General features: G+C 38.5%; 2 protein-coding genes across 3 annotated transcripts; one reads left to right on the plus strand and one right to left on the minus strand.

Moving 5' to 3' along the window:
• Positions 1-122: 122 nt before the first annotated feature.
• On the plus strand, positions 123-24,022 carry LOC126371793 (active breakpoint cluster region-related protein). Of its 2 annotated transcripts, none has more exons than XM_050017148.1 (21): positions 123-535; positions 1,979-2,210; positions 2,368-2,560; positions 2,818-2,977; positions 3,210-3,459; positions 3,864-4,011; positions 4,421-4,562; positions 12,396-12,512; positions 12,805-12,990; positions 13,415-13,612; positions 14,237-14,356; positions 14,949-15,071; positions 15,753-15,956; positions 16,338-16,547; positions 16,967-17,162; positions 17,773-17,966; positions 19,842-20,017; positions 20,337-20,476; positions 21,130-21,275; positions 21,689-21,813; positions 21,996-24,022. In XM_050017148.1, exons 1-21 carry the CDS (start codon positions 254-256, stop codon positions 22,228-22,230), a joined length of 3,777 nt encoding a protein of 1,258 aa, XP_049873105.1. In that variant the 5' UTR covers positions 123-253; the 3' UTR covers positions 22,231-24,022. The 2 variants fall into 2 exon arrangements, with proteins under 2 accessions (XP_049873105.1, XP_049873106.1); XM_050017149.1 differs by having other exon boundaries at positions 2,371-2,560.
• LOC126371815 (uncharacterized) lies at positions 4,891-6,761 on the minus strand. The gene is made up of 3 exons (XM_050017182.1): positions 6,681-6,761; positions 6,038-6,591; positions 4,891-5,549 (listed from the first exon to the last, which is right to left on the minus strand). Exons 1-3 carry the CDS (start codon positions 6,751-6,753, stop codon positions 5,544-5,546), a joined length of 633 nt encoding a protein of 210 aa, XP_049873139.1. The 5' UTR covers positions 6,754-6,761; the 3' UTR covers positions 4,891-5,543.
• Positions 24,023-24,460: the final 438 nt, after the last annotated feature.

Here is a 24,460-nt window from a genome sequence, read left to right on the forward strand (position 1 = left end):
TATCCGCAAAATCTATTATTATAATTTTTTGATGTATTTTCAATATCGATTTTACAAAATTCGATTTTTGGACTGAAATTCATAGACAAGATTACTTTCATAGTCTGTGGTGTGGAGAAAAATAAAAAAAGAAGGAAGAAGTTGCGATGACATTATTTGTGTTACATACGTTTTTTAAAGTGAAAATCTCCCTAAATTAGTATTATTTATTCTAATTTTAACATAAAATTGTCATGAAATCGTTTTGTGAGAGATGAGTGTCTTCGGGGATTTTCAGCGTGTGTGGGTGCAACGTTTTCCAGAGAGCGCTTTGCCAGCCGCTTGGGAAGAAGATGTCAGGGCCAATTTGGCTAAACACAAACAGAAAGTGGCGATTCTTAGAGAAGAGTTGGAGAAGGAGGAGTTTTACGTGGAGTATTTAGAAACATTGTTGTCTGATGTGGAGAAGCACAAGGCCGCGGCGGGAGGCCGAGCGGCACCGCCCTCGGGGGCTGACGTGAATGATCCTGACGATAAGACGCCAGGTAGCAAACAGGTAATTGTATATGCTTATCATATGTTACTCTATTGATCATCACATGTCTTTTGCATATAAAAGTGTTGTAGTAAATAACTTTATGGTTCTACATTTCAGTTTGTGAATTAGTTATTACTTGAACTTATCACTATCACTATCTCATCAGTTCCTATCAGACATTTATCAATCCCTAAACACATTTGTGCATGGAGTAATCACTAAAACCATATTATCTGCATTTATAATGTTATGATGCTATAAATTTTTAGCTTTTAATATAATTTCAAAGTATTTTGTATATATAAAGTGAAAAATTAACATTATTGTTATAGAATCTGAATTATCAATACCTATCTTATAAGGTTATAACTGAAATAAGAATTATTCTAATATAATTTTCATTTCAATTAAACTGAAAAACCTATGAATGTAGGTAATAAGAGTTCTATTATTCTCCAAATAATTCCCTTTGTTATGAAAATTTTGTTATTAGTAAAGTTTTTAAATCTAAGACCTATTCACAATCAACTCAAACATTCAGTATCAATATGGATCAGTTTACTGTAAATTAATGAATATTTATACTGTACAGTTAATTGATTTGTGAAGCGTGAGAGGATTACAGTTAATCTGTAATTTCATGCTTTGATTGTTCACATTAGTGTTCCTGTATGGACATAGTATAATACAACATTTGATCATGACTCATGCCAACATAATAGGAAATCTGCTTATTATTCACATGAGGGTGATGTTGTGTTTGAATGTATTACATGTCTTTTTCTTTGTCATGAATTCTGATGATATGCTAATATTAGACTTGGTGGCTTTTTAAACATACTTCCTCATTTTATGAAGGAAGCAGTTAAAGCATGTCTAATAATAACTTTTGTAATATTGTTTGAAAGTATGCACACCTAAACAACACATTTGTCTAATTGCTTCCATTAAAAGAGGTGTGTCATTGTTGTAATTAGTAAATTTGTTGTAATTGGAGACATCAACATGAATGTAGAACTAAATTGTTGACACACCTACAAACCCTAAACCATCTACTGAATTAAAAGTATGCACAGGGTCATCTGATGGCAATTGGTTTTCCTGTTCAACATTCCCAGATATAACCATTCAGTTCAGAATGAGAAATGTTGCAAATTATACAATTAATATAGGGACGATTGTGGTATATATGGGTTTGAATTAATTGTGTATTTCCTTATTGTTTATATTGAGTTATAATTCCTTATTTTTTGCATTAAATTCTAATTGACTCCTCTCATTCACATTATAGCTATAACATTTATTAATAGAACAACAATAGTGATTATATTAGTTATATTGATCTCACATAAAATTTGACATAACATTTTTGAATAATGAATGTTATCACTTATCTTATCTTATACATTAGAAAAATTCCAGAATTTTTGTTTGTAAGTAATACTTATCATCTATTTGAAGGGCTCAAACACCAATTCATTGTCAAAGAAGAGCGAGGCTAGCCTTAACAGCACCAAGACTGATGAGTCAACAGAGACAGTTGAGGTCGAAGAAGTCCAGCTGAGGAGCAAGCCGGTGCACATAGCTGAGAGGAGTTCTGTCAACCAGTGCATCAATGAGCTGTCATCTAACTTGGCTGCTGAAGCAGCTCGCAGGAGGTGCAACAGCGAAGTGGTTCAGAGAACTGATACAGGCAAGGATAATAGTGGTAAAATGTTGTGATGAGTTTTATTACAAGCATTGGTGTTAATAATCTCATAGGTTTCTGTTTTTAAGCCTCTAGCTCACCAAGCAAGGTGATGTTACTAACCTATCGCGAAGTTATGTCATTTATTTTCCCATATTTACAGTAGCAGACCAAACAAGTCCAACTCAAGCAAAGAACCGTCCAACTTCACAAACTGCTGATTTTGTAACAGTAATTGAAGTCAATGGACTAAAAATAGCGGAGAATGCGAACAAAAAGTCCGAAGACTCTCCCCAATCGTCTGAAAGCAGTCCCGTCGATCCTACCGTTGCTGCCAAGAAAAAAGTCCCACCGAAGTAAGTAACAGTATTTTTTGGAGAGAGTTTACTTTGCAAACATTGCATGTAAGCGTAACAAATTCTCGCACTGGTATGCTGTAACTCACGCCTGTTATGTTTCGTGATCTAATAGAGAAATTAATGATGTTATAATTGTGAGAAATTCACAAAAGTGTTTCACAGCTATGTGCAAATCAACAGCTTTAAGTTTTCTAATTTTTAAGTAAAAAGGCTCACACCTTTTGACTTGGTAATATAACTGATTATTTTTGCAGACCCCCACCGAAAGTGTTCGGCAAACACCGCGGCGCGTCCATGCCAGAGTCGGGGTTAGCTGAGGATAGTCCACCGTCGTCGTTGGGGCGAAAAATACGCAACGCTGAATCAAGAGAATCTATAGCAAGTCGAGCATCGACACCATCTATCAGTGAAAGGGTATTTGTTATCCATTATTTTATTTACTCTGATATTCATTGCAAAACATTATCGTCCGTTTCTGTCCTACTTCATTCGTTTCGCTCACATCTAATGCGTAATATAATAAAAATAAACAACAATTTGTGTCAAACATGTAGACTGATTAAACTTCTGAGTCAATTCATGACTCATTTTCCCGAAGTAATTATATCGCTAGTTGAATTCTAATTAAAGTGTGTTTTTCTTTTAGGTGAAGAGTTACGAGTCAATAAACTCGTTGTCGTCAGAGCGGAAGCGCTCGGGCGGGGCGGCCACCCCTCGGTCCATCGACGAGGAAGTGACTTCCACCACCCCGGATTTGCCCGAGGGAGACGCCGAGAAGTCCGCGCCAGTCTCCCTCGAGAGTATACCGGCCGCCGTGCCTTCAGTCGAAGATGAGCCGTACTACGATCAAGTCCCTGTCGACATCAACGATGGCGAATATGTGTACATACAAGCTGGTATGTGTCTAACGGTTTTGTCTTGTTGTTATTCTAGGTATCACTTATGGTCATTTTATTCCATCATAAACGAGAACATTATAAGCGTCTCTGGCTACTGAGCACAGGCCACCTCTCTTAGATCAGTGGTAGGTTTCTGTCCTAGCATAGGTATCCACTTGTCCAAAGCGTATTCTAATAAGTCTATACTAATGTTAGTGCGCCGACTGTACGAAGCAAATTGCGTTGCTTTATTGCGAGGGGTCAGTGGAGTAACACCCAGACCCAGGAAAGTTACTTTTCTAAATTGCACCGACCGGGAAACGGACTTGGGGTCTCTGGTTTAGTAGGTGTCCATCGTCTGGTTTGGTGGTATAGATGTTCAGCCATGATGGAGGTTATAATATTTTACGGACACTGTCCAGGCGGCACGGGCTCGAGCACGGAGGAGGGCTCGACAGGCACGAGCACGCTGCCACTGCACCCGCCGTCGGCGCCAAGCGCGCCCACCGCGCCCGACTCGCCGCCCAACGTCACCGTGCCCAACTACGTCAACATACATTACTTTATACAGTAAGTAAATACTATTTTATTTACCATTGGAAAAATAGTACTGTATAGTTATACAGTCGCCTGGTCAAATGATACATTTTATAGGAAACGAAAAATTTCAATGGAATTTTTATGAAAAAACAAAAGCATGACGTCACCAATATTGAGCGGAGAGTTGCCGTTCTATACGTAGTATTATTCCTTATTCTATATCTCGGTCCAGAATATAGAATCATATAAGCATATATATATAAATATGGTAGCATATAAATTTTAAAATAACATTATGTACTGTAAAATACGTAAGTAACTAGTAGTAAGTGCAGTAGTTTTAGGCGGATGGTCTCAAGGTCTGTTCGTTATGTAAAAATTGACGATTCAAAGTGTAACTATATTACCTACTGAATAAAGATATTTTTAAATTGTAAAGGCAAGCGGCGGAGGGGCCGGAGCCGAGTGAAGCCGGCTCGGAACTGGCGGACTCGTCAGACACGCCGCTACTGCTGCGTACAATATCCTCCGACACTGAGGCCAGCAACACCCCGCCCGCCTTGAGGAAGCTTCATACACAGGTAACGTCATCTGTTTACGGCTCTTTTATAGGTATTATGTTTCATTTGGTTTGTGGGTGACAGCGAGGCACGTACCTATTTACTGTATATTTGCGCTAACTTTACGCCTTCCACGCTTTATAGTCGTAAGACCGAATGAATGTTTAAATTCCACACCCCATTGTTTAGTGTGTTTGGAAATCTCGGCGCTACGAGGCTAAGCACTGAAATTAAAATATAAGGTTAAAATGTATGTAGGGTTATAAAATAAAACAACTTTTTAATTTCGTATTCAGAAATAAGTTATGTTTATTTTTAAATATTAACTAAGTGTGATGACTTCGTTCTCAAAAATGCTTTGAGTTAACAAACAATAAGCTCCAACTTACTTATCTTAATTACATTGCTTGATGAGATAAATGGATAAGAAGCTCTACAGACGACAATATAACGTAAATAATGTATTTCGTTTTGGTAAGTGGCAATGGGTACGCCCCCCGTTACATGGGACTTAAACATAGCTGGCAAGGAGTAGGTTTACAGTACACCTCTGCCTATCCCTTTGGGGATACAGACACGATGCTGTGTTATGTAATGTTTAGGTAAGTTTCTCAGAACATCACTTGTTTAGAATTTTATTTATTAATTTTAGATCATTCTCTTCAGTATTAGCAGCGGTATTATTTTCACGCTCAGTTAGAGGTAAAATTTTATTGGTCAAGAGATCCAGTTTGAACATTCCTAAAGATTTGTTTGTGGTACACTTATTTTCAGCACTCATTAGGTCGTATTTGCAGTATTTTATTTCGCAATTATTTCCTTCACACGTGGTATAGTAGCAGGCTCCGTCCGCGCAGAATGAGTCCATATCTAGATCAGTAATTAGTTTGTTTGTGAGACTGGTTGCATAATTCCTTAACATGGAAAAAACTTGCTGTGATAAGATCTTATCTACTTCGAGAATGTAAGAGTAGAACCCTCGGTCTTGGCCATCTGTTGTAGTTAAATCTGAAAAGTATGAAGGATAATGTTAATTTTTATATTCGTTTTTGTATATTTTTGATTATAAACAGACACCTCCTTGTGAATGACTACTAAACGTGTAGTTTTTTAAATATAGAATAAAACAATCTAATCGTATTTTAATAGTTTGAAGTCTATAATATTAATATGTCTACATAAAATTAGTTAGTGTTAGTTGTTAGTGTATATTGAATGGTGGTCTTAAAAGCGCTCACCTTATTTTGGGTACTAGAGGTGTTATTCTTAGCGAGTGGCGCTGCCTCTGAGTGTTCTGCAGTAACTCTATCATTGCCGACATAAGATATTATAGGTGCTGGAGTAATAATTTCTGGGAGCTTAGAAGCTTTGTCGAGCGCTGTAGATTGAAAGTTGTTAGGAGGAATAGACTGCTCCGGTTTTAAGCGTGAGTTATCCCTGCATTCTCCCTTACTTATACTGCATGGAACCGTTTTAGGAGGCATTTTTGCACTCACCTTATTTTGCAAACTAGAGGTCTTATCCTTTGTCGCGGCCGGTGCTTTCTCACTGGTTTTCTCCGTGATAGTAGATGATATTGCTGCTTCGAGTACTGTTGGACGCTCTTCAATCGGTTGGTTATTGCCGACGGCCGATGTTACAGGTGCTGATGTAATAGACTCTGGGGGCTGAGAGGACTCTGTCACTTTGTCGTCTGTTGGTAAATGAGAAACGACTTCCACAGGCTGGGTCGTGGTAGGCTCCTCCGGTTTCAAGTCTGTATTGTACTCTCTGCATTCTCCCCTAAAATTGGTGTCGTAAATACTGCACGTGACATTCTTACAGCCGTATTTATCGCATTTCATTGTTGTACAAGTTTGTTCGTTGCACCACACGGTCACGTTGCGTTTAGCTATCTCAATGTTGTCGTAGGGCCCGAATGCCACCACTGGGGGGTACAGGTGGTCGTTCTCCGGAGGGATTTTCGACTCGCTTGACCCCCACCAGTAGAAGGGATACGTTATCCATCCCCAGATTGTGGAACCGATCCCGCGACCCTCTGTTATGTAATCTGCAAGCGATGATGTTAGATAATAATGTTATGTGGGTTGGTTAAAAATGACATAAACATAAGTAGCCATATGGAATGTATTTACTTACCCTCAGTGGGCTTACTCTGCGAATGGTGTATTATACACAAAACTAAGAATGTTACGAAACACTTGAGAAACATGGTGACAGGTATACCTCTAACGGGAATGAATGTTTGGACAGTCCCGCCTCACCTTTTATACATGTCTCGGCGGCACGCTCCTATCTGTGTTGTTGAGATAACACCTACCGGGAATGTTTACTTAATGAGTAAGTAACGACCGACTTCCCTTTACATCTTAGTGCAGAGGGCTTCTCTACACGCATTAAAATAAATAAGAATTCCTGTTTTCTAGGTTATTACATTGTTGAGAAATGTAAAAATTGGCTTATAAATAAAATGTTTCAATAGATATTGTTACTACAGAATGTCCTGGTACTGCTGGTAGGTTAATTATTAGAAATATGTATGTATGTGTGTATGTATGTATATGTATGTGTTTGTAAGTTTACTTCCGAATAATGTTGACGTAACTAATGATGATGAATAGTGAAATAGGGAAGCAATGGACCGTATACTATGTGGTGCTAATGGCATTATTGGATCAATTCGACACTCCACCATCTTTAACCAAGATGCAAGAGTTGCACATTTGATATTTATAAATAAGTAAACACGGTTATTTCTTACTACTTGATCATTTATTTCCCAAATAGATATACATAATAACATAATGTAAATTTATTTATTATGGAACAACTTACACTCCTATATACCTTCATCCTAGCGGCAGAAGCGACTGTTTATTTATGAGCACACGATAAAAACCTTAATAGTGTTGTTAAATAGGACTACTTTAAACTAGTGTTTGTCTTGAAATATATTACCTTATCTGATGGTCGTAGCGTTATAGCAGTTTCGTGTTTATCGTCTTTCTTAATTTTATTGATCAGTGTATGTATGGGGAATACCCCCTTTTCATTAATGATTGTGTAAAGAATAGATGTTTCGTATCAACTATATTACAGCTTGCACTATTAGGATCGTCTTTTTTAACAGCAATTTCACATAATATACAGTAATTCTGTATATGTTCACAATCTAGGAATCGACACATTCCGTCTTCGTCACAATGAGTAAATATTTTCTTACGCTTGTGTTTCTCATCATATTGCTCCTTTAAAATCTTTCGCAGTTTACTCATTTCTCTGAAGTTGTTGCCCGACAGTTTGGTCAAATCAATTTTGTCATAAATATTTTTTATGGCCTGATCCATATTTATAAGATTTTGCTCCGGGATGTCAACTGTTTGAAAGTCACCATTTTTTGTAAACAGAATAGCTTTTGGTACTGGGTTTAATTTCCCCCATGGATTGAAAATAAAAGAAGATACCGTTGTCTAAAATTTTACAATATGTTAATTCTTGAATATTATTATTATAAATTAGGAATACCACCGTGAAGATTCTGACAAAAGTTCTTACGTTAATTTTAAAAGCTACCTAATATTTGCTAATACGCCATCCCTTCGTCAGCCTACAATGTTAATTCAAAGTCTAATTGTAGGCCCGATTCACTGACGTTTCCTAAAGGAAGGCTCTAAAATGTTCAAATAAAATAAATTTCTAATCTGTGGATAGCGACAAGTAATTGAATTAAACATACATACATACATAAACTCACGCCCGTAATCCCAAATGGGGTGGGCAGAATTGAATTAAAGCGCCTAAAAAAGCTTGAAAGTTCGTTTAAAATGTCTAAATTAGATAAGGAAATTACAGGTTAAAAAAAATTGTCAGAATCGACATTATTGTGCTACTTACTGTTGGTATTGAAATAACTGATGGTATAAAATAGTGAATTATGGTAGCAATAGACCATAGAAAAGGTACTATATATGAAGGTGGCATTATTGGACTAACTCTGGTATAACCTACTCCCGTGTACTTTTTAGACGCCTTATCAGAACTCCACTTCCGAGTTGAACATTTGATGTTTGTAAACACGAGTGTTGCTAGTGATGATTTATTTCCTAAACACACATTCGTATACATGATTACATAATCTTAAAATTTTTGATGTTAGGGCAATGGCCTAATTTTAATTCCTTCACAGAGCACTTTGATTTTAAGAAATTTTTCTTACTTGCAACGAAACTAATGCATTTGGTAGTTATGCAAAGAGTTACTTTACCAAATAGTTTCCCAAGCATCTTGTCCTGTAAGATATCGACGATTTCGAAGGCAATATTGGAAGGCAAATCCATTATTGACTCCAGAGACGCGACGCTATCTGGAATTCAAAGATAGCATTTTATAATGCCATTCATAAAAAAAAAATATCAGAAAGAAAACTTGATGTTAAACATACCTGTGCTATTCGAGCCTGTACAGTGTCCTCGATGATTCCATCTCTCGTCTGGTAAACAAGTCCGGTGTACGCAAGTCTTCTCAGCACATTTCATAGAATGACATATATTTTGTGAACAGAATGTTAAAACACCTCTTAAGTATTTTCCCACGAAGGACAAAAATACTGGTGCAACTGTATCGACATCGTCCCAATTTACATCCCCGAATATCGCCCTTTCAAGTGCCCGCGTACGATTGTTGCGTATTGTTTCTTTAGTCATATTCAGTTTGGCCTTTTTGTTTTCTCTTTCCAATATTATAGTTGTTATATTTTTTGATGAGTTGACCGTTTGATTTCTATAACTACTCGGCCAATACATTAGTTCCGAGTCTGCAAGGACCGCCTTGTCCAGCTTTTTAGTGTCGTTTGTTCTGACGCTTAATGTCTGTGGTTTTGAGGTAGTATTTGCTATCAAGTTTTCCAGCTTTATCAAGAGTTCTTTGTTGGTTATTGTACTTGAAACTGGGACTGAAATGGTGTCAACCTTTACAGTGTCTCTTTTCCTCCTAGAGTTTAATATTTTTTCCGTGGGAACGTTTGCGTCCACCTTCGTAAACTCTGTCTCAACACTATTTTCTATTTTGTGATTATCTTCCGTGCCATTGTCACTGCTGTTAGATATGTTCACCATTACAAAAATGTCTTCACTTTGAGTTTCATTATTATTTATAATGTCTTTTGTTTTGTTGCCACAACATGCATGTTGTGTGTAATTACTGTTCATTTCAGGTTTTTGTGTAGGAGCGGATGTATTTTGAAGTAATGTTTGGTTCACAATATCTATTACTTTTTCGTTGATATCCGTGTTGTTGTAATAATCGTCGATATAAGGTTGAATATGGGCAGGCTGCTGAGGTTGAATGTTCAAATTATGGAACGTTATTACCTTTTTCCTATGTTTTTTGTTACCACTACTAAGTCTAGACTTCTTTTTTTTGTGTATCGTTATTTTATGTGACGAGTCATGACTATTCATTTTTGATGATTTTTTATAACCGAATAAGTCCATAGGAATAGGGAAATTAAAATATGGAAACGGTAGATTAACAGTTGATTCTTTAGAATTGTTGTTGTCCTCACGGCTGCGATTTTTTAATATTTTTCCGAATAATTCCTGCGTTTTTGGAAGCTGAATGTCCACTTTAATCCTTACGTTAAGGGTGTTATCATTATCATGTAGTCGTTCTTCGGCGGTGTAATCAGGATTGGGAAATAGGCTTTTGCTGTCTCCCTCGGTAGATAGCATCTTAGCATGTTGAATGTAGTTTTGCGAAGTAGAATCAAAGGGAAACAGGCATTGCTTGCATTTACAGTCACAAGGTATCTGGCCACTTTTGCAGAAACAGGACGATTTCACTGAATCATACCTGGATTTGGGGATAACCGGGGGTAATTCTATTATCCTCTTTTCAAATGTTTGTATATCTTCGCGATTTTCCTTCGGCTGTGTAGTGGTTAGATCCGGTTTGCTCACATATCTTAGTTTCTGACTTACTGGTATGAATAAATCTAAGGGGTTGTCGTACGGTGTTTGAGCAATCTTACCAGGACTTATGAATCCATTCGTATAGAAATAGTCGTCATATTTAATTCCAGCACCCGGTTTAGATTTTCCATATCTCTCTCGTCTTATTAAGGGCACTTTGTTTTTAATTTTATTCTTTTCAAGATAATTAAATCTTTGTTTATGAGCTTTTTCCAAGTAATGTTGGTATTCAGACAATAAATCTTCTATATTTTCTTCGCTGTTACTGGCACTATTGAATATTGCTTCTAACGGATTCTGTAAAACATATCCCTTTTATTGGTAAACATTAACCATTTGATATATTATACACACAACACGCGGGGTTGGTAAAAGTAATATTTGGTACTTACCATGTTATTTTCAAATTCATTAATTATATCAGCCACGTCACTGAAGATAATAGTGTCGTAGAATGGAGTCACTTCTATTCTGTTTACCTCACCACCTGTTACAATTACAAATAATATTAGAACGGGGCAAAAAGTACGCTGTAGTTAGTACTACTGCGTACTTTTTGGGGTGTAAGGTAATTTTAGATTTAATAATACTTACTTCCGGATTCATGGCTGCGAGTGTAATGTAATGAAAATATGCCAAGTAAAATTATGCGAAATGTCATGGCTCGTGTATCGAAGTCGAAGTTCCAAGTGGTGAGCTTTGTCGCAAAATCAGAGTTTCAACTAATGTTTACAGTTTTATAGCGTTTGTTACTCTAAACAAGAATTCTAACAACCATTGTGTACAATTGTGAGGTTCATTACACAACTAGTAATGCTTGATTATGTAATTAATACCTCATAACATTACGTAGTCAGAGATGATTTTAATTTGAACTGAGATATTATGAATGCTACGCTATATAAATAGGACTTATTAAGTTTGGCCAATAGGTCACCTCATATCACTAGGAGACACCTTGTGCTGGAATGCAGCAGTGTGGCCCCATGACGAATTAGGGTATTCTCAATGGTGTTGTACATCTATAAAAAAGTAATCTGTCTTCGTTATTTTCCCCAACTCCTTTTTAGTTTCGTAAGTTACGTTATATTAAGGGTTGAATGTCTTCAACCAAAGTTGTCCATTCCAGGAAATATTCTAATGGCCTATTAGTACACCGATAAACATAGTTGTCTGCTGTCACTGCTTTGAGCTCGATAATTATTTTCTGTTTCCCTGTTTAGTAAGAGTCACGGAATAGAAGAAAGAGGATGTGAAGTAACGCGCATTTTGTATGAGAACCGGTGTCGCCGGTTCTCTATAAACTATTATTATTATTGGTTAACATTTTAGGCAGAAGAAACGACTGAAAATCAGCTCTTTGTGACACCAAAGCACGGTCCACTACAGCAAAAGCTGAGCCTTGTCCTTTTTCTATTTATTTATAATTTAATTAATTGTTAGTAGGCAATGCAGTTTTTTTTATTCCACTTCTGATATAGATGTAACCAGCTCGTCCCAAGAATTTGCTAACCATCTTACCACTGCTTGTCTACTGCGTAAACAAGTGTGGTACGGATATATCATTTGTTTTTTCTAAACTGACCGTAAAGTAATCCGGAAAATTCTTCTATAGGCTGATGGTTCATGATCTCGTCACACAAATTATTTTATAACAAAAATGGAGTATGACTAATATTATTTTTTCGTGGGTTGTGACTCCACCAACCGTTCATGTAGAAACATGCCAGACGCCCCTTACATGACTTATGCAACAATTTCATATTTACTTCAGTAGTGTATTGTGTGATTGATATTGTACATGGTTGTTGCTCCGGTTGATCAAGAGGAGGCCGAGCAGCGGGTCGTATCTAGGCTATTTATGTTATGTTTTTGGTTGTTGCAGGAGTCAACCAACAGCAGCAATGCCGAGGCGGAGAGGTTGACGATGCACCGCTGCATCGTCACCAGCATCATCGAGAGCGAAACTGTCTACGTCGAATGTCTCTATGTTATGGAGAAGGTAGGACACATTCACAAATAGTTGAAAACACAAATATAGGTCCAAAGTAGGGTATACGATAAACCGTAGTCCGAAGATTAAAAGAAAAGTGGAATTATCTATAAAATAGATTTCTTTTAAACAACTTTATTATCGTTGTATTCAGTAGTATTTCAACTTTACAAAATGCTGTACGTAGCGACAAGGAAGAGCAGTTGATTTCGCAACTGAGCCGAATTGTACGTAACAGCTACCTTCATACGCGAACTTCTTTCTGTTATTGCTCCGTGCTGCAACTTGTGGTATGTTCCAGTATATGAACGCGATAAAGGCGACGCTGTCGACGTCCCAACCCGTCATCACGGAGGAGGAGTTCAATACGATCTTCTACAAGATCTCGGAGCTGCATGAGCTGCACAAGAACTTCCTCGAGGGACTCAAGACGGCCGTCGCCAGCTGGGAAGAGCCTCTCTCTGTTGGAAGCCATTTCAAGAAAATGGTATGTACACACTATCAATATGACACACACTATTATTATTAGTATGTATTTCATCATACATCACGTGATTATTCGCATTTAACAGTGACGTAAAACATTGGGAGGTAACCCAAAAGTGTTTATGGAGGCATATCACTTGTCCCCTACCTAATTGGTCTGAGTTTTCCTTTCGGATTGGAAGTTATTAATTATTGTCTTATTTGTACCACGTATATACAATTTTACAACTCGAATTTATTGCAACCAGTGCAACTGTACATAATTATATATTAAAACACTTAAGTATCTGATACTAATGAACTCTTCTTTGCTTCGCTTGGCGCGTCATATAAACTCACACTTATAATTTTGTTGTATACAACAATGTTGAATGTATTGTATGTGTATGGTAAGACAATAAATAAACTGTCTTGTATTATTGCAGGCGGAAAACATAAACGTATACGGCGCGTTCCTCCACAACTACGGGCGTGCGACGGACGCGGTGCGGCGGCGGTGCTCGAGCTCGCCTCGGTTCGCGGACCTGACAAGGCAGATCGCCTGCCGCGGACAACCCATGTCTCTTGACGATCTGCTTCACAAACCCGTCGCTAGGGTGCAGAAGAATGCGCTTGTTTTACACGTAACTATTTTTTTTACTATATACTAAAATTAAGTAAGGTGTTCGAGCTTGCCTCGTATCGCGCACTTCCTGGGGCAGATCGCCTGAACGAAAATGCGCTTGGTATACGCATAATAATTTTTATTACTGTTAAATGTTGGCACTAAGTAAAATGACCCAATTCGGTTCGTGGATCTACTCCATAAACCTTTCGCTAGAGAGCAGAAGAGTGTAATTTAACACGTAACTAACTTTTAAAGTAATTATATTGGGTATACGTAAGATGTTCGAGCTCGCGTTTCCCGTCATAGGGTCCGATAACCTGTTTGCTACGTCATAGGTCGAAAAATTCGCATGGACAGGATGAGAACCCAGTGGTATAAAGATTAACTCGCTCGTTCCGACTTGACAAGAGCTGCGAGTTCAAATCTCGACCGTGGTGGATTTTTTTTCTATCTAGTCTTTGCAACTTTAAGATTCGCGATAAGGTGGACGTCCACATCCTCAGAAGACCGTGACATATTATCTAAAGTTACGTGAAAAAAGAAAGGTTTGCTTCGTCGTTAGTTCAATAAACAAGAAAGTTGAATAAGGAAATAGCCTATTGTATATAATATTTTATGTGAATTATTGTAAACATTTCAGGATCTCATAAAATACACACCGGCGAGTCACCCAGACCACGCCATGTTGACTGACGCTCTCAACATGACGCAGCATTTTCTCGATGAGTTCAACATCATACAAACCAAGTCTATGTTCCCTGTAAGTACTCACACGTAACAATACACTAGGTATAACCCGTGTGAATTAAGTATATACTCGAGTCAATCGGGCTGTGTACGAGCGAAGTGTGTAGTTGATTCGTAGGAGTTACATGCTTAGGAACTAAAAACATACATAAAGTCATGCCTATTTCCCACCCGAGCAAGCAGAGATTATGGAATTCCATTTGTTTCAATCCTGACACACTTCTTGCTTCCTCAACATTCATAAAACATTTCATATACGCACGTCAGTTCATATTAGATCGTACTAAACCCTTTAGTTTAGGAACTTGACGGGTAAATTAAACTTGATGCAACCTCAGTCGCATCCCTCACAAAATGTGTTTCATCGAAGATATGGTTTTCGTCGCGATGTTTTCCGTTCACGTTGATTTGATATTTAATTTGTAATCTATACTATAGAACCCACTAGAACATATCAGTTGTTGATTAATACAGTTAATATTATGGAGAACATTAACCCTAAAATTCCTCTCAATTGATCCTCACTAGCTGCCTAACTTGCACTCTGGTTTCCCTTCAAAACGCATAAATCTTTCGCATTTTTTATGGTAACTTTATTTTCACAGAACGCTGATCGCGCTCAACGAAGATTGGTGAAGAACTCCTTCATCGTAGAGCTGTCAGACGGACACAGGAAACTGAGGCATCTGTTCCTATTCAATGATGTTATTGCTTGCGCTAAATATAAGGTAAGGACAATAACCCTGTATAAGTCACTAAGTAACGTCATTAGACCAGCCCCTGTTTAGTACGCGACCTTACCTACAGCAACGTAGCAATACTGATACAATTGACAAGTTTAAATATTGGGTAGATAGCCTAGATAAATGTGTCTCAGAATTTTTCTGAAATAATGTGCTATGAGCTATGATGTCATCAAGGGTGGCCAAACTCTTTCTTAACATTACCCTAAAATATGAATGTGATATCGAACTGCGCAATGAGGATGGTTGCTAATACAATTTAATCGCTTACAGCTAGAATGTAATGTGTAATTAATTTAGTCTATAAATATACTAGGAATCTATAATGTGATCAGTTCCTTCAAGAATATTGCAACTTAATATGTAGCCCGACTATGTCTATACCTGTACCATTGTGCCCTCCTAGCTTCTAAACCACCAATCAAAATTTAACAAATGAGGTATCACTAGAAGCGTCATGATTGTCTGCTTATTAGCACTTAGTTATTATTATTGCGTATGGCAGAAAAAATTAAATATCCTGCGTGGATCATATATCCAGCTTAAGCTCCCCTAACAAAGCCTGCCGAATCCTGCATCATCCAGATGGTTTGATCCGGGTGACCACATTCACATTATGGCGACTCGTAATAATAATAAGCACTTTGTTAACTGATACTTCCCCAGGCATCAGGCCGCGACAAGTTCACGTTCGAGCTGAAGTGGTTCATCCCGCTGCCGGACATCGTGGTAGTCGAGGAAGAGGCGGCGGGGCTGAGCGCGGCGGACGCGCGCGAGGCCTCGCCCGCTAACATCGTGGCGCTCAAGTCGCAGGCCTCCACCGTGCGGGACCAGATACTGGCTGAGGAGCGGGCTGCGCACGATGATAAGGTAGGCTGGCTTCATTTTGGATGCGTTTTCGTACGAATTCGACTCGAGCGCGTACACGAACACGCGCGAATAAGCCACCGAAATGTTTTATTCGGCTTCCGGACACCGTAGTAGTATCATAGAATAAATAATATTGTGTATAGAACGATAACTCCGCTCCGCACCAATTAGCCGAGCTAGTTTTGCCCCCTCTCACCTTAGAATAAATGGCTATAAGAAAGTAAGGGGAAGTGCGCGCGGACTGTGTGTCTCGCTCGTACTTACGCGTTAAGCTGACACACGGTATGTATGAGATTTTTGTATGGAGTGTCCACGGTGTGACGTAATTAAAGAAGTCACCCACTCAAATTCTCAGTCGTAACATCAACGTTAAACTTGCAGAAACTGCGTCTAGGCGGTCGCGGCGCAGCGGAGAAGCAGCGCAAGAAGCTAGCCGAGCTAGAAGGGCAGCTGGTGCTGGCGTCGCCCAACCTCATCTTCCGCGTGGGCGCGCGCGCGCCCGGCTCCTCCGCGCTGCAGCGGCAGCACATATTCTTCCTCAGCTCCGAGTACGAGCGCACGCAGTGGATTGACTCTATACACGCTCTGCAGGTATGTTATACGTACACTCATGCCCGCACTCGCTCGTAATATTGCACCAGCGCATAGTGACAAGTAATTAGGTCAATAACATTGTACCAAGAACAAAAATGTAAATTAATATCAATAAAAGTTTTAAGTTCCACTTGATATTAACTCAGAATCATGAGCTGAATCATCCCCCTCAGTATTCTCTACCAATTTCAGTGCCTTTACCGAGTCCATGTTGGTACTATAATACCTCTGCTTTTTTTTGTCACCATCATCAGCCCATTAACGTCCCCACTGATGGATAGGGAGATCGGGCCTTAAACCATCTCGTGGGCCCAGTGCGGATTGATACAACAACAACAACGACATATAACAACAGTTTTTTTACAACATTATATGTTCACAATAAGAAAAATCTTATTATTCTTATACATTCTCAGGCGTCATCAGCCCCCCCGGCGGGGTCCAGCACGGTGTCGATGCTGGAGCTGCAGGCGTGGGTGACGGCGTGCCGCAGCTACCTGCAGACGGACATGGGCTCGTACCTGCTGCGCAGCGGCCGCGACGACTCGCTGCTGCTCGGCGACCTGCAGCTGCATATCGGCGGGATGACCGCGCCGCTCGATACTGCTGCTGGTACAATATACGCTATATATTGGGTAGTGGTGGGTGGTGTTAGTGACACCGTACAGAATACTAAAGGGGATGATTCAGCTCATGATTCTGAGTTAATATCACGTGCAATTTTCCATCGCAAAAGTATTGAATTGAAAAATAAAATAAAAAATAATTAAGAAAATTCCAGATATTTAACACAGAATCAAAACTTTAGAGGATGTTTCAGTCCACGATTTCCTGTCGGAAAATTCATTATAATTTAGTGTTTTCTTTTTTATAATTGTCACGCCCATATTGTACTTTCAGTAGACGAGAACGTCTACGTATATATTTTTTTTCATTGCGGTAGTGTCACTGTCACCCTCTCACGCACTTATAGATAAATCGCTCTCTAGCGCTCTTTAGCTAGATCATAGTAATCTTCATTACATTGTACAGTCATGAGCAATATCATGTACCCTGTCGCACTATCATATTTGTCATTTAATGAGACTTACGGTTTAATTTGTCAAAAACGTTAATGTGACATGGTTTCAAAGTGTATACATATTAGTACTCGTGACCGTATACAGTTTCGATTATTTTAATATGATATGTGACTTATTTAGAAACGGAATGTTACTTTCAGATTACTACATAGTAGTGGAGGTGGACTCGTACGGGCACTACTTCCGCAAGGCGAAATCGAAGCTAGTCTGCCGGAGCGCGCAGCCGCGCTGGAACGAGAGCTACACGCTCGACCTGGAGGGCTCGCAGAACCTTCGACTCTTGCTCTATGAAGACGCCGCGCGGCCCGTGCTCAGAGGGAAGTGTATACTTAAGGTGAGTCCATTTTAACCTTTCGTCACTTACAAGTTCACTAAGCATGTAGTTGTTATATAGTAGCTAAAAAAATCTAGCTTAGCTGTTCTCTCTGAGCTCCTAGTCTGCATTATTACGCCATCGTGCACAGCGCGTATACCGTTAGCTTCGACCAGGGCTGCCAGATATACCATTTAAATCGTACTCCTACGTTTTTTTTGGCATTTCTACTCATGTACGATCGCAAGACTACGATCGTATGGAAAGTGTACGATTTTTCGGCACCTGGCAACATTTCGTAATGAAACAAATGTGTTCCTCCGGCAGTTTTGGTTTCGACAGATGACGGAGACAGCATTCGTTGCGTATATTGGTCGAAATCCCTGGAATTTATCGCGCTGTGCTGACGCTAGCAGATCTCCTTGTCCGTTTAAGTGGAAACGCTCGTTTATATCCTGAGTGAACTAGCAGACCGGTGGGATTCCCCGCTGCTGCGCCGTTAGATGCAGCTGCACGCTCCCGTGCCCAGTATCGCTCGAATTTATTAGTTTTAAGTAGTATAAATTATACTAACATTAGAATATAAGTTGTTTGTACGGTCTAACATATATGGATGAAATACGAAATGTATAATTTATTTGAATTATATCCACGTGTTCCGTGGTGTGGTACTTAGTTTATCTTGCGATGTATGTACCTCTGACTAACCCGATTGGGATAGTCGTGAGCTTTATATCACACCCCGGACATGTCATATAAATTCAAATTCAAAAATATCTTTATTCAGTAGGTAACATAGTTACACTTTGAATCGTCAATTTTACATAACGAACGTCTCATCCGCCTAAAACTACTGCAGCTTCTCACAACCTGTATAGCCGGGGAAAAGAAGCTGCAAGAAAAACCTCGGCACAGGGCCCTAGACGTTCTTTAAAAAAATAAAAATAAACATAAAACATAAAATATTGGTATACAATTGAGTAATTTAGCTGCCTAATATCAGTTCTCAGACAGTTAATCCCATGCATTCATATCTTCTAAATAATCACTAACTTTATAATAACCTTTTTTGTAAAGTTTTTGTTTAACTACTGTCTTAAAACAGTTGAAAGGCAAATTCTGAATGTCAATGGGAATCTTATTGTAAAAACGTATACATTGCCCCTTAAAAGATTTAGTAATCTTATGTAATCGACTGACTTGTAAAGCAAGTTTATTTTTGTTCCTGGTATTAACAATGTGCCGATCGCTATTTTTTGCAAATAATCCTATATGTTCTTTTACATATATTAAGTTTTCAAAGATATATTGTGATGCCAAAGTTAAAATATTAATTTCTTTAAATTTATTTCTAAGTGACATCTTGGGTCCCAATTTGTAAATCGCCCGAATGGCTCGCTTTTGCAGAACAAAAATGCTGTTCATATCTGCAGCATGACCCCACAGCAAGATGCCGTACGACATTAGACTGTGGAAGTAGGCAAAATAAACTAATCGCGCGGTTTCTACATCGGTTATTAAACGAATTTTTTTGACCGCGAATGCTGCTGAGCTGAGCCTTTTGGACAACTTATCAATATGAGGACTCCATTGCAACTTAGCGTCCAAAGTAATTCCCAAAAATACAGCAGTATCCGTGAGGTCCAATTCCTTATTTTTTACAATAATAGAATCGAGGGGCCTACTAACATTCGATAACGTAAAATAAACATATTTTGTTTTATTTTCATTAAGTAGCAGGTTGTTTACAGTAAACCAATCCACTACCTCTGAAATGGCGTTGTTTACATCGCCACACTTCGGTTTACACAGACACTACACGTTGATGTTATCGTACTCGATTGAGTATGAGTATGCGATTGAGTAGTATTATTACATAGTTATTGTCCGGTGCAGCTGTCGAAGGAGTGGGTGGCGGAGAGCGCGAGCGGCGGCGTGTCCCGCACGGTGTGCGTGGGCGGCGGCTCGCTGCCGCTGCGGCTGCGCCTGCTGCCGCCCGAGCGCTCGGCGCGCCGCGTGCCCTCCGCCAAGCCCGGCGCGCTCTTCGGCGCCAAGATCACGCATGTTGCCAAGTTAGTACATACTTTATATTCAGCCACTGGCACACCGCCGCTCCTTTACCTTTCATTCATAGTAGTCCACTTGACAGTCAGAGTGGAGCGGGCTACCCCTCCCGTGAATACTGCGCGACTATAAAGAAATCTTAATTATTATCAAAGTTAAAGCCTTCTATTTTCACTATAATGTCAAACACGTTATAAATCATTCAACATAAAGTGTGTCTAAATGCACTGTAGCCAACTAGTTTCATTTGCTGGATAACTAACTGCCTAGCCCGTTGATTAAAGGCGTATGATAATTCTCAAAAACATTGCATAATGTATTCCTCAGGCGCGAGAAACGCAACATCCCGTTCATAATAAGCGCGTGCGTGCGCGAGGTGGAGCGGCGCGGTATACACGAGGTGGGCATCTATCGCGTGTCCGGCAGCGCCTCCGACCTCAACCGACTCAAGAAGAGCTTCGAGACAAGTTTGTATACTTATTAATTACTTACCTTACATAATACATTTTCTAGTTCTGATACTACGTAATTTCAATGTCGCATTTTTGTATGCTATTCTAAAGTTTAGACTACAATTAATGACCTCATAAAGCATTCGACTCGATCGACAAAAAGGTATCCCTTTCAAAAAAGTTTGAGAGCGTGTGCAATTTGACTAGAGAACTCGCCCTGGTGACGCAATAGTACAGTATAAGTTGACAAGTATAATGCGCACGTAACGCGGGGTTACATTTCAGGGAGGTGTCAAGGTGACTCATGCTTAATGAATCTTGACTATAATGGTTAATGAATCGTGACTATAATCTCACTGAGTCTCTTATCGGTCGTGACACTTAAGTTCTGCAATTATCTTCAATCACACATAATACACACACACAACTCACATACCCTTATTTCTGATAATTCTTTGATTTGATTTTTGTGTAGTGTGTTCCGACTTGTTGCCGCAGAAAGTTATTCAACAATATTTATATTGTATTTCGCCTACCCTACTACTAAATTAACGTGCTTTATCTTCGCCGTATCGTCAGCTCACTTATATTGCATTGCAACGATTATTGTCATATTGGTACACTTTAACTGTTTGTGACTTTGTAATAAAGGAATATGAATATTTCAGATGCGTACGAAGCGGAGCAGCTGCTGAAAGAGGTGGACATCCACTCAGTGACCGGCGTGCTCAAGCTGTATCTGCGAGAGTTGCCTGAAGCACTCTTCACTGACGCGCTTTATCCCGAGCTCTTGAGAGCGTGGGGCGCGACACAGGTATGTATAATTTCTGACAATCAGCTGCACATGAGCAGTAGATGCAGCGGACGACGCCTACGTAGATAATCCTCGTACGGCTATTGGTCTAACTAAACCCGCGATCTGGCATTATTGTACAGACGCCGCAGATACTATATTGTTCTAGATTGTATAGCGAGGCCTGATGCACATATTGGCGTTCTGTATAGTGATTATGCAAGATCGTTCTTAAACAAAATTATAAATTCTGTACAGACTTGAATGGAATGTCGAAACTTACACATTAAAAACGGGGATTTTACTAAACAGAAATAGGTGGAAATCATCGTACATGATCGCGCGAATTAGTTCTTAACATCTTTAGAAAGAAATTGTAATGAATGTAGTAGAATTGTGTAAAGCCAGGTTTTCACTACACCTTTGTATGACAGGGTGCAGGCGTGTCGGTGGACTCGGGCCCGGCGCACACGCGGCGTCACGCGCTGCTCAAGTGCTACGCGCAACTGCCGGATCTCAACAAGAACTGTATCGACTTCCTCCTCAACCACTTCGTCAAGTAAGTTAATCACTTGGATTTTGTTCCTCTAAGAGTTGTGGGTAGATGGTACAGTAAAAGTGATAATACAACATCTGAAGCATAGCCAATGGCATCACAGTGTCTTGCTTATATGCGCCTTTTCGTTGATAATTTATCTACGCTTTTTACAAATAATATTCTATAATTAATGTGTTGCACAGAGTGAACCAGCACGAAGGGGAAAATAAGATGTCACTACACAACCTAGCGACGGTATTCGGGCCGACGCTGCTGCGGCCGGCGAGCGCGGGTGCCAACTCCAAGCTGCGCACGGACCTACTGGCCGCGGGCACCGTGGACGCCATGGCCCAGGCTGGCATCCTCTACTGCCTCCTGCAGCAGCGCCAGCTAGCGGCCCAGCTCTCCTCGCACCACCGCCCGCCGCTACTAGACTAAACGCGACGACGTTTACAAATTAAAATATATTACAGGTATGTTTGTGACGTCATAGTTACGTATTGTGATCAAGCCAACAAATTCATTTTTATGCCAGTTTTATATAAGAAAGCAGATGAATTCCAAGTAGATTACCATGCCACCTACGCTAGCTTTGAGTTCCTTCACAAGTATTTAAGAAGAATGTCCCACACTAAGCTCTCAATTATAAAATGCGTTTACCGATTGGGAGTCTTCAATTTTTCACAATTAGCCGAGCCGAAAAATTTATAGCGAGGTCGTCCATAACCGGAAACGAATAGTATTGTTTGTGTTCACATCTCGACGATAAATATTAAAATATATTCGATCGCATGAATTTCTTACATTCCATATAACGAAAAAATACAGACTGAAATTAGAAATATTGATTAAGAAATATCATTTACACAATTTTATATGTAGGCAATATCAAAATTTACATGTATACAATTTTGTATTTATGGATATAATTTGTAAGACTGCTTTAATGATTCATACCATGTCGCATACCTACAATAACTAAAATAAATAAGGTTTATGTATCTTTTTATGCGATGAAATGGATTGATAATCAAATTAAAATGTTCAATGAGTATTATGAAGTGGGACCGAAAAATATTTTATTGTAAATTGTCTATTAGCATAAATTGCAGCGGACTGATATTAAGTGATGTGATGGCGAACCCTGGTATGTTTCCAACAATTTTTCGATCAAATTGTTTATTGTGACAAATATCTTTCAATATGATAATCAAACAGTGCTCGTTACAATGTACGGAAATTCCAGAATGAGTGAATACTTCGGATGAAGTTTTGCAATAGTGAATCTTTGGACGAGGTTATTATTTGTCCATGAGGTAGCATTTTGAATGCTAGTCGCGTGTATTATTTAGTGTTGTATTATGTTATTGTATTGTAGCACTACTCTGAACTGTGTGATATGTGTCGATAGAAGACGCATTGCAACATTCGCTAGTATAAATCTAGTTTAGACTTTCATTTCACAAGTAGTATTAGATTGATGTTTATATTAGTACTTAAAAATTTACCAAAAAAGAAATTTCTTAGAACAAAGTTACTTGAATTTATTATTTTGTGTTGATTTTGTTGAGAAGCAGTAACATTTCTCTTGTATGATTTTACTGTTAAATAATATATTTCTAACTTATGTAAGTATGATGTAGTCTTTTACAAACACCCTCTACACAAGATTTTTCTTCACCAAAGAAGGCACTGTTATTTTGTATAATTCTCTTATATGTAAATTGTTAACCAATTTTACAGTCAAATGTCTCAAATGATTTGTCTGCTGTATAATTTGATCTTGTCAATTTGTTTGTTTGTTGTGTCTGTATAATAAATTAAGTGACAAAAATATTTATAATTCACCAAGGCTGACTTATAGGAATGTCTTTAGAATGGCATTTCGAACTTTGTCAGTCAGCCAATAATTATGCTTTTTTAATGTTAAAACATAAGTTACTACTGAAACAAATTTTCATTAATAAGGCTACAGTTTCATTGTTCAGGCTTATAATCACAAGATCATGTTAGGGATTTGCACTTAAAATATTTACAGTCATTATTTTTTCTAATTTAAGAATGTATCTTCAGACTGAAGGCGTATACTTATGCTTGCTGCTGCCAAATTAACTATTGCCAATTATCCCTGAAAGTTTAGAGTAGTAACTTTACATTTTCATTATGTAAGTGAAGTAGTAGTTTTATTCAATAAATGAGCCACTCTTGCACTTTTGTAAGAACTGATTTATATGTGGGGTTTGTTTGAAGATGTTTGTGCATCCCAATAATTCGTATATTTTTGTTAATATTACCATTTATGGAATAGTATAACTGATTATTTGCAAAGTTTAGACCCAATACCATGTTACCTTATAACCTTTCCACAAAAGTTCTAATTTTAACATGAAGTAATAAGTTTTGTCTATTTTCTATTGATTAATTTTAATAGTGATGAACTGTATTATAAGTATTTACACAATTTGGTTACTATATCCATACTTTGTATTTAAATTTTGTATATAAATAACACTAAAATGTAGTTATGTATCTTTGCAATAAAATGTATTTTTAATACACCTTTAAAATGTGTTTTACTAAAAAACATAACAGAAGCTCACGGCTGTATCCCTATTGATAACGTCAGAGGTACATCTATTACAAGATGAATTAGGGACTCGCATCTCAC

This window comes from Pectinophora gossypiella, chromosome 13, assembly GCF_024362695.1.
Source record: "Pectinophora gossypiella chromosome 13, ilPecGoss1.1, whole genome shotgun sequence".
Taxonomy (NCBI): domain Eukaryota; kingdom Metazoa; phylum Arthropoda; class Insecta; order Lepidoptera; family Gelechiidae; genus Pectinophora; species Pectinophora gossypiella.

What these genes read in the sequence shown, in the direction of transcription:
- LOC126371793 (XM_050017148.1), top strand. Translation starts at nt 254, where the DNA reads ATGAGTGTCTTCGGGGATTTTCAGCGTGTGTGGGTGCAACGTTTTCCA. An exon ending in AGAATGCGCTTGTTTTACAC is followed by an intron (nt 13,613 to 14,236) that starts GTAACTATTTTT and finishes TAAACATTTCAG; the next exon opens with GATCTCATAAAATACACACC. An exon ending in TTGCTTGCGCTAAATATAAG is followed by an intron (nt 15,072 to 15,752) that starts GTAAGGACAATA and finishes ATACTTCCCCAG; the next exon opens with GCATCAGGCCGCGACAAGTT.
- LOC126371815 (XM_050017182.1), bottom strand. Translation starts at nt 6,753, where the DNA reads ATGTTTCTCAAGTGTTTCGTAACATTCTTAGTTTTGTGTATAATACAC. An exon ending in GCAGAGTAAGCCCACTGAGG is followed by an intron (nt 6,592 to 6,680) that starts GTAAGTAAATAC and finishes CATCGCTTGCAG; the next exon opens with ATTACATAACAGAGGGTCGC.